Below are 11,434 nucleotides of genomic sequence, written 5' to 3' on the forward strand. Positions count from 1 at the left end.
ATTCAATACCTTAGTTAGTTGTATCTGTTACTCAAACAAGTTCAAAGGAATATGTCATTCTTTACATAGAAAAATCCATTTATGGATTATTTACTTACTCAGTATGACTGAGTTACATTATGTTTCTGAATCTAAGTACGGTATTTAAAGTGTTCTTTTAAGCACTCCTACAAATTACAATTACCTTAGAAAAGAAATGCATCAGAACCCTAAAAACAAATGAAAGACCTGATTGTGGGATTGGGTATAAGCTATTTTTACAGTACGTGGACATCTGGAGGTCAGTGTCAGTGAGTAGGCTGAAATATCCCCAAATCACAGTATGATTATGCTCCCTTTTCATCCTTTTTATGTTTTTCATGTAATAAGAAAAATACATAACTGAGCACACAGCTTTCTCAAAAGCAACAATGCATCCTTGTGAATAAGACTTTTACTTGTATGTTCTTTATATAAGAAGGAATGATTCATAATGCAGTTTCCAGGAAAAGCAAGGTTGAATAAGAATAATTTCAGAGAGAAGGAAAACATGTCTTAAGAATGAGGCTTTTTACCTGAAGTCTTGTTCAAAGACAGAAAGCAAATTAAGAGACTCTCACAATAAAAGACCATAAAAATTATTTACCTCTACAGAAGAAGGAACAAAGATGACTTTAAAGCTCTGTAAAAACTTTTTAATAATCTGTTTAAGGGGAGTTTTGGCATGGGAGAAGGCAACAGCTCCATTAGAGAACCAAAAATATCAAGATTGTGAGAACTTCTGTTTGGCATTATTCCCAGAGCACAAAGCCACACACAAATAAATTCCTTACTAGAGGGGCTTTAGCCCAAGCAGGGGGATTCTTTACTCTCACTAGGATCTTTCCTTCAAATCTAGGTCTGACAAAATTCAAATGACTTCTTACTTTCATAAATGGTTTTAATTAAATCATCAGTTTAAAACAAACAAAAGACTTTGTTTAAACATATCTTCTATCTGTCACTATGATTAGCAAATTAGATCATTCCTACTGAAAGTTATTGGGCAAAACACATACACCTCTCTTTTTTCCTTTTTGTTGTTTTCTTTTTTTTCTTCATTTAGCAGCATCTCTAATATGACTTGAATATTAAAATCTACACTTTTACTTCTGTTGCTATGAATTAAGCTAAAATACAGAAAGGAAGAGAAGGGTCCAATGCAAGTGGCAGAACAAAGAGAGAAGAAGCACGGCTATAAATCCAAACCAAATTTAGAATGGCAGGAGCAGGATGTGCTTTGGAATTGGCTTTTGACTTAATTTTTCATAGCATACGCTTTAAACTGTTTATGTTTCAGCAATAAATATGCAGAAAAGTAAACAATTTTTCCCAGAAAACACTGCCACAAAAGCAATGGAACTCTTGCTGCATCTCCCTCTCTTCATCTTAGAATGAATACACAAAACAGCAACAATTCTTTTCAAATGTTTGACAATACAATAATGAACTAATTGTGCACCAGTGTACTGGTTTTGTCTGGGATAGACTTAATTTTCTTCACAGTAGTTGGCATAGTGTTGTTTTGGATTTGTGCTGAAAACTGCTGATAACATGGGCATGTTTCAGAGTGTTTGCACAGTGTTAAAGTGTTTTCTGTCTCTCACACTCCCCACCAGTCAGTAAACTGGGGGTGCACAAGGAGCTGGGAGGGAACACAGCCAGGACAGCTGCCCCAAACTAACCAAAGCAACCAATCGAGCAGCAAGGCAGGAACACCTTCCTACTGACGGGAAGTAGCAAATTAATTCATTATTTTGCTTTGCTTGCACCTGCAGCTTTTGCTTTACCTATTAAACTGTCTTCATCTCAACTCACTTTTACCCGTCTGATTTTCTCCTCCATCCCAGCAGGGTGGGTAAGTGAGCAGCCATGTGCAGTTAGAGTTGCCAGCTAGGGTTAAACCACAAAGACTGGCATTTCCATGAAATTTTAAACTTGGTTATGAGACTAGCTCTCATGGAAGTCATTAAAATTAACCTGAAACCAAAGACTCATGACTGTTTGGAATATTTGCCTCACCTATTTCCAGTACACATTTTTTCATATGAATATATGTAGCACAATTTTTTTACATCAGTATTTCTTCAGAACACTGCTGCAAGTCCATTTACCACTTACTTACTAAGGGCCCTATTTAAAACAAATTTTTTAAAGAAGTATTATACATAAGCAGCTTGTTTTCACTGCTAGGTCCTTTATGGCTTATCCTCTCATTTCTTGATCAGTTGCAGAATGTTAAAAGCTGATTCTTCCTTCAAACTGGTGTACAACTCAAACTTCTATCAAATAGTAGCTTTTCAAGTAAGGAGTACTGTATTTTTTCTCAACCTTCAAAATTTTGCTGCACTCCCTAAGACAACACAGAACACAACTGTTGCCTATCATGGTGACCACTGAAGTCTCATTCTTTTCTTTTGACAGTCCGCTATATTTATGAATTTCTATTCTCATCTTACATTGCATCATAGAATATCTCACATTAGAAGGGACTCGTAAGGATCACTGAGGGCAACTGCCTGTTCACTGCAGGACTACCTAAGATTAAGTCATACAACTAAAGGCATCATCCAGATTAATCCTGAACTCTGACAGGCTTGGTGCCATGACCACTTCCCTGTGGAGCTTGTTCCACTGACCAACCATACTCTCAGTGAAGAATCTTTTCCTCATGTCCAGCCTGAATGGTAGATCAAAGACCTTGATGGGATGACAAGTTTTTCCTAACCTGTCTCCATTCTGTCTTGCAATTCACAATTCACTGCCACCTCCTGTTGTGTCAAAATCATTGTATGTGGTTACACAGTAACTTGAATGACAAAACCAATGAAGGTAAAAATTGTACTTCTGAATTTTTTTAGCTCCAAACATAGAAAACATATCACAGAACTAGCTCTTTGATGATGAGTTTCACTTCAATTTCCATGGGGCAAACCTTGTCATTAATATTTCTAGACATCAATAATACAAAACATACAGCTATAAAACCAGTACAAAATCAGTAGCTTTCAAAATAAAATGAAGATAATTTTCAGAACAATAAAAAATGGAAATTAAAGAATAAAATTTTTTGAGTTTATCACACTACCTTCTTCCAGGATGGGTCTCTGCACAACAAATGGAATTTCTTGCAATGGCTCCATGTGTTTGTGTCCAGCACTCATAATCTTGATCTGGGGCAAGCAGATGACAAGTGTGCCAGGCATACTGGCCTGCCCATGGTACCAGTTCCGCACAGTCCCAGGAATGTCACCCGATACAATAGTACTTGGAGAAGGCAGACTGTCATTCGGAAGGAATACACAACAAGATTGTACTTCAAGCTGAAAAAACAAAGCCAAGAAATATTCTCAGAAATAGATTATTTTTCCTCCACACTGGGGAGTATTAATCTCGGTACAAAATTTGAAGTTATTCATCCGTAACAGTTCATTGAAAATAGTCTTAGCTTTTAGCTGAATTAGGAGGAAAGATGACAGAAAATGTTGGAAAATAATATACTCTTGTAAATTATGATTATGGGAGGGGAGGGAGAAGAAAGGTGATTTTGGTCTGTAAATTTATCAGAAACGTGTTGCTATATAAAGTGAACATACATCTATCTATATTTCAACAGCCTTTTGCAAGTGCAATTGAGACAGAAAATGTTCTCACAAAGAAGCCGAGAAAGCCCTCCTCCTTTTGCAGTTCATTAGCTTTTGTTAGCAATAGCTAACACTACTTTTTATAAAGACCTGTTTGAGGGAAAATTCTGTCTTTACTTAATAGGCAACAGTAATGAGCATGTGCAAAAGGGTTAATCATCAGACAAACTAGAAAAAATATAAACTTTAGGGAAAAACTGATGTTTAAACAAATGGAGAGGGGCATACGTACACAAAGAGTAACTAATAAAGTTCACAAAGTTTATACAGCTTTTGTCCTCTTTTCATTGCAAATCAGAAGTAGCACATATGGTTTCACATGAAATAGCATTCTTTTGGTTTTTATTTTCAAGCAATGTTTTTACCCTGAAACATTTATGACCATTATGCCATCTTCTTATGAGCTTCTGTAGCAAGGCTGAGTAACCCCAAACCAAGAACAGAACTCATCACAGTTTGTTCACTCAGAGGTGGCGAAGCTGCAGGCTCTTAGTCCTCCTTGGCTCTTGCAAATACCATTCTGGCACCTGGATACCAAATAGCTCTAGCAGCCTGCACACTTGAATGCTTTGTTAAGCAAATACAAGCTATGATTCAGTTCCTTTCTTCACATTGCTTGGAAAAGTCTAGCATACAAAATGTTGGACAAGAAGTTATTTGCAGCTGTGATAAAAACATTTGTTTGCTGTAAACTTACAAAGGAGTCTTTCAATTTGACATTGTTAAAGACAGCACAGCTTAAAATCGATAACCAAAGTTTGTACTTCATACCCTGAAGGGTATTAGGCCCTCAAGACCTCAATAGTGATTTGCAATAGAGCTGGAATCCCCCAGCACCATAAGTACTTTGCCAGCCTCGTGAGGAGAGCACAGATATTCATCTTTATTTTGGCATTTTTGTGCCCTTTTGCTTAGACAAACTGACAAGAATTCACAGCAGAAAAATATAAGTAGAATTTTGCAAAAATAAATACATTGTTACATGAAGTCTGTGTTTGTTTCTGGTTTTAGAACTGTTTGAGCTGTAAAATGAAGTTAATTACATCTTTGATAAGTAGTTTATTGATCCAAGGTTGCAGAGTATACTTTATTTATACTGGATGAAAACCAAGGGTATATTATTACAGATGTAATAGATTTGGATTTTTTTTTAAATGGTAAATTGGTCGTTGTGCCAATTTGCAAAGATTTTACAGTGACACATTGGATATTTTTCTGGTCTATTAGTAATAGGTAAATTGGTCATTGTGCCAATTTGCAAAGATTTTACAGTGACACATTAGATATTTTTCTGGTCTATTAGTAATAGGTTGCAGGTCAAGCCATTGTGGGATAATGCTAAATACATGACAAAAGAACTTATGATCAGCATAACTGATCAGTATAACTGTTGTTTTATCCACACATTTTCTGAGTAAACAGTTTATAAAAAAATCCTCCATTCTTCTTACATATATATATATATATCCATGACTATTAACATCAAATGCTGCCTGGATATATAAACCATGTGGTAATAATAATCCAAAAATTCCACCAACTTGAAGAGATACTACACTTCATCACATTACCAGCAGTAGGATCTACTGGACATGTTTTACAAAGCACTCTTGAGAAGAGCAGACTCAGGAGAGTTTTTCCTTTAATTTTCAGTTCAGTACAGCTTTGTACTGAAGAAAATTCTTCAGATAAATTTTGCTTTATTTTACTCAATACTGAAGTAGAATCACAACAGTTTCATTCCTTTAAATCCCTTACAGAATTTCCTTTTTACACAAGCATCTCTTTATCATTCATTTTCAAAGAACAGAATGTGAGCTGGACCATGAATTTTGATGGGCTTTCCATGATAGCATCAGGTCCTCCACATGTGTGAGGGATGCACTCGACCCTCTTAACCAGACCAGCAATAGTACAAGTATTAGTACAAGCTCCAAAGGAGGAAAAGGCCTGAGCTGTAGCTGGGTCAAGAACTCCTCCAGGAAACCCACAAAGGGCAGAATGACCCAGTGAGCACTGATGCCTGGAACTAGGAACAGGCGATTAACACTTGCATAGCGAGTGTCTTTTCCAAGACTCGATTACCAAGGAACAAAGAAAGCTGTGCAAACAACGAGTCTCCTAAATACCCTTCCCATTGTATGCAATTTGTCTACAAGCCAATCACTTTATCCCATAAAAATGACAGCCTATGTGAACCACCTTTGAGCTCTTCCAGCCAGGCAGCATGGCTGCGTGGCAATGATCACCCCTTGAGCTGGGACACCTTTCCAGGTTGCTTCTAGAGGCAAAGAGACCCTTCTACTAACAATAGATCTCTGGATGAGTTCAATTCAAGTTCTCCCTAAATTGCAACTGGACTGCACACCAGGGACTCTCTCCGTGAGCTGGGATGTCTCCTAGTGCTTGAGATTCCTTACCTGAGACACAGATCCTTCTGTACCCAAGGCAGAGAGATCTCTCATTTACAACAGATCTTCAGTAAGTTGCTGATAACATGCTAAATTAATACTAATGAAATCCACGTAGTAAATTCCTTTAAACATAAACCATTGTCAAAGTCTGAGACTAAGACTGGACCAAACCACACCTAAGCACTCTTAGGAGTTTAAAAAGCAAGGGAGTCTACTCTGAACCTCGTGACTCAATGGGAGTACTTTGATACTCTGTATTGATTCCATTAGATATAAACTGTTGTCCAGGTCTGGGACTAAGATCAGAACAAGCTGCACTCAAGCTCCATCGGGAGTTTTATAAGCAAGGAGGTCCACCCTGAATGTCATGACTCAGGGGGAGGGTTACCTGACCCTTTTTTGTCTTCGCCCTCTATATAAATAATGCCAAATTTATTCTATTTTCCTTTCTATGTTTCATTCACATAGTAAGTAATAGAGTGAACATCACCGCTGAACTTCGCCAACTTGCACCTTTATAAATTTATATTGAAATCACATTTGCTAATGCCTTCGATGGTGATTCCTTCCTGTAAACCACTACTCGCTTGCGACCAATTCGCACAGTCAGAGGATTCTAGATATGGATTTGCAATAAACTGACAACAGGTAAGATTACAGATTTGCTTACAGGTATGTTTTGCTTACTTGTGTTTTATTTAAAGTTTTCTATGACTAAATGAATTTTGAAAAATGTCACTGCAGGATTTCAAAGGCCAAGACAATGAATGTATGGCAAAACTCCTCATTTTAGAGCAAATTATGCAATTATTATAATCACATGAGAAATAGCCAACTTGGATGAACAAGAGCCCAACAAATGCAAAATTGAATTGCACCTGCTAAACTTGGAAGCAGATTCTGCTTATGCACAACTGTCAACTTCAATGGAGTTTGTGTATGTTTACCTGACAGAATCTGGAGACCTGTCTACTCACAAGTTCCGGTGTAGGAATGGAAGAGTGGAACTAAAATGATGGAATTATATGTTGGACCAAAGTGAGAATGTGCATTGCTTCACCAATCCGAAAGTGTTTTAAAATATATGTAATCCAAATTTTTAAAATTAAACTACATCAATAGCATATATTAAAGCTATCATATAAATCCTTTTACACTTTTTAAATAACTGTTAAACTGTGTGCCTAAAATTGTGAATTTAATGTAAGATGTGACTGATTTATGTAACTGAATATAAATCTGCAGCAGTAAATCTTGCATTAATGTAAGGATCTGACAATCCAAGGGAAAGAAAATGAAGTAATCTGCCAGTAAGAAGTCCTCAAGCTGGGGGTCAGATCCTGTTCATGGAAACCATCTGGTTGGGACCCTCCAAGCCACACCAAACACAAATGATCTTTTAAAAAAATATCCTATTCATTAATGCTTCGCAGCTGCACTGAGTGTTACTTCATTTTTCCATGGCAACATCCTTTCTGTTTCAAGGATCTTATTTCAGTTTTGGTAGCAACATGTTCGTTTGCCAATACTGAACACATTCATGTGTTAAAAAGAAGGAATTATTACAAATTCTTGAAACAGAATCACTCCCTATTTTCATTTCTATTATGTCAAGGCCTATGCAAGCTAAATAATGTACACTAATGATAAACCAATGAAGTAAGCAGTATTTTCCCTTCTACTTTTAACAAGTTATGTAAAGCACATTGCTCTATACCTTTACTAATATGTAAGCTTTAAAAAGTGCAATGACTGTAAGACTCATGTATAAATAAGAAAGTATTAAGTTACTGGAATATATAGAGTCTTTTTAATTCAAGTTTTAGAAAAAGAGAATGTTGCTTGTTAAAGAGAACAGTGAAATAAATAATGAAGAATTTGGTCTTCCTAGCTGAGGAGGGAGGGTGGAAGGCAGTGAAACAAAACAAGTGACACACCACAGGTGCAACAAAGAGGGACAAGTTGTACAAGAGTCTTTACAGCCTTTCAGGACAGTGATACTACAAGGAGATTCCCCTCCATAATCCACATTTTATAGCTACAAGATTTTCCACGAGGTGACCATTGCATAAGGGTGTCTCTCCTGGGAAGTTGCCTCTCTTGCATTAATTATCATCGCTCATGTGCTCTCACCAGAAAGGCTAACGTGTTTTTCTGGAACTTTCAAGTACAGAATATAATATCTCAATGACTCCCAAAACTGCAAAGAACTATCATTACACATCCCATGTAGGGGTTCTGGTGCAGTCAGTATTATAAGATCATAGCTCAGTCTCTGACATCCAAATTAGTTCTTCCCATTTAGACCATCTGCAGTTTGAGCCAGACATGCACTGTTTGTTAGAATTTTAAAAGGCAAAGCTGAAATTCATGTTTTGAAGCTAGACAAAAAGTAAAAATTCTATACATGGAAAGCAGAACATATGAATAAGAGAACTAAGAGAGCAAGCTACCTGTACATAAAAATGAGTATAATAAGGATCACCTGCATTTTTTTTGACCATTTAAAATACGGTGCCTTTGTACTGCATAGTATTCCTACTGTTTTCTAAGAAAGGTTTTTAATCTTTTTAAAAGGTTTTATCTAGTTATGGAAAACTCAATTTTTTTGTTGGTTTGTAGTAACCAACCAACTTAAGAAATCAACCTATCTCGGAACCGCTGAATAACTTGCAACTACTAAGTTACAAGTCACGGAATCTCTATCTGACTCCCAAAGAAAGACACTGAAGAACAGGAACTCTGATCAATTCCATCCTTTCCTTTCTGGCATTTCAATGTTTCAGTGAAAAAAATTTCCGTACAAGTTATATGCTTTAAATAAAATCTTCTTATCAATAATTTCAGGAAACAGACTCCTTTTGTAAACACAAATTCAGGGATATTTAAAAGCATGTGGCATATCTGACTGAGTTTTATATATAACAATTACACTCTTATTTAGTTGGCATTCGTTGCAACATTACTCATTAATTCATTTACTTTTAATACAGATCCTTCATTGTTCTCACTGGAATTCAGCATTAACAGCCAATTAAAAATAATTGTGTTTATATTGCTTCACAATTTTAGCAACTATTAGTATGAAGAACATGTGAAAAGTGAGTATTACCCTCATACACAGTGTAAATGCCAAAAATCCTTCAAGGCTGCATATAAAATCCTACAACAACTAAATAAGAAAACAACTTCTTATACTTAAGAGTCATAGTCTTTTCACTTGAATACTAATAGGTTACCACAACTCCAATGCACCAAACCTTCATGCAATATTCTATCAGAAGCAAGTACCAGCTCTAGATCCAAAATAAACTTGCCAGTTACTTTAGTTCCAAATACATTTATTTACTCAAACTTCCACTAAAAGAATAATCCTTTGATGATTTTAAGTTATGAAGCTTGGTTTTATCTCATGACAACTTCAGACTTTTCTGTTCTACAATCATGTTACTTAAAGATCCAGGAACACGAAAATTAGCTTTAGTAGAAAAAAAAACCCCAGAGCCCAAGTGTTCTAGCATGTAACCAGACAAATTGTTCTAGAAATTTGCCCTTTTCATGTCAAATAATAATAAAATACAGAAAAACTGTATGAATTTAACATATAAATATAGTTTTACGCATTTAATAAAATGTACATTATGCTTAATAAAATAAATATATTGGACTTGAATTGAAACACAGAGCCATAACCCTCATCTTATCGTATATATATATTTCCTTGCACAAATTTCCCATTTAGGCTGGTATTGAAGGAAAAAAGCTGCATGTATGGCACTAGTGTCTTGAAAAACATATTTCAGTAAAACAGACAGAGGGACTACGAGCAGTAATAAAAAGAAAAGCAAGCACATCTATAAACCCTTTATATTCCTCTTCAAGGACTACTGTACATTTGTGTGGAAGCATGTTCTTGAACTTCTCCTGTACTGTTTCCTTGGTGTTTGTGGAAAGTTTTCATTGATTACATGTAATATCCTTCTGGTAAGATATTGGTAAATACTTTACCAAGCACAACCAAAGCATAAGGATGAAACATAATCAGAAGTGTGTAAGCTACTGTATGAATTCATAGGGGCTTCTAATTTCAACATCGAAAAAAAGCAAAAAAATATAACTTCACAGTCATGAAAATAGAAGCATGAGTTCCCTACCATAAAAACCCTGTAAAAAAAATAAATCTAGAACCTCAAACACCAGAATAAGTCTCAACACAGAAAAAAACCCACCTCTGCTAGTATTAGCGCTAATCTGCAAATATATTAGGTCAGAGCAGCAATATATTTTAGAATTACTCTTTGACAAAATCTGTCCCTACTACTGTCATGAGCTTCATCTCCACCAAAAAAACACTACCATATTTTTTTGCTTTTTCTTTTTTTTCTATCTAGCAACAAGCAAACTTCATTTTTATCTGGTTGGTACGTTAACCAGTCTTCAGACCAAATTCACGTTGTTGGCTGTTCACAAAAAAGCACACCATGAAAAATGTATGAGCAGAATATCTTTGTCCTGATTCAATTTTCTCCACTTATAAAGGATCCAGCTCTTCATCTTCATTATTATATTATCATTATGACTCCAACTGTAAGCGTCATTTATCTAGGGAGTATCACTGTGCTAGGTACCACCCAGACAGATAACAAAAATACACTACTTCTGTCAAATAGCTTACAAATTATCTCTCTTATCTAGACATTTTAAGCAACAGTGGAGATAACATTAAGAAAAAAAGGAAAACAAGCAAAATATTCATGAAACAATGACGAAAGACAAAACTAAACAGAGTTAATACAAAGCATCTCCTCATCTTCAGTATGTCCTGCAATCAAGTCACAAGTTTGAAGTGCTCGCTCGGGCAAAACTTTCAAACTTTCAAACATTTGAATACTAAGTACTTTCTGCATGAAAGAGGAGTAAAACAGACAGAGATTCTGGGATGAGCCTGTATATAAATAAATATATTTCTTGTTAGGAAGAAGAAATAAGCATTCAATGATTTATTTTGGAAACATTGCTGGGTTTTGTATTTTATTTCTGGTGTGCCATAAAATACTGATCTCATAGAATATATAGTTCAAAAGGCACAGATTATAGTAATTCTAAATTGGGGTAATTTCTCAGCAAGCACTTGATAAGTACTAGGAACAACACAGTCCTAATCCTAGCATTTCCAAGCCATGTAATATTTGTTTATGCAATCTTAGCATTGGACTTGTAACAGGGCATCTATACTGCTAATGAGAACTGGTTTTACCCATCAGCAACCACCATTTAGAGCAGTATAGAACTAAATACTTTGATCTGAGCAGTCCTCTATTTGTCCTTTATGAAGAGATAGACAAGTAAGCTGCTGAA

The 11,434-nt window shown here is 35.7% G+C and overlaps 1 protein-coding gene across 1 annotated transcript in view; it reads right to left on the reverse strand.

Annotated features, from left to right (window-relative positions):
- Nucleotides 1–11,434, reverse strand: part of LOC103803559 (vacuolar protein sorting-associated protein 13B-like) — a gene marked incomplete at both ends in the record, with an annotated part of 219,153 nt that overhangs the window by 187,898 nt on the left and 19,821 nt on the right. The window contains one exon of the mRNA XM_009076124.1: nucleotides 3,107–3,341. Within this exon, the coding sequence (XP_009074372.1) occupies nucleotides 3,107–3,341 (235 nt within the window). The remainder of the gene's footprint in view (nucleotides 1–3,106; nucleotides 3,342–11,434) is intronic.

The sequence above is a fragment of the Acanthisitta chloris genome, unplaced genomic scaffold (genome assembly GCF_000695815.1).
Source record: "Acanthisitta chloris isolate BGI_N310 unplaced genomic scaffold, ASM69581v1 scaffold6186, whole genome shotgun sequence".
Taxonomy (NCBI): Eukaryota; Metazoa; Chordata; class Aves; order Passeriformes; family Acanthisittidae; genus Acanthisitta; species Acanthisitta chloris.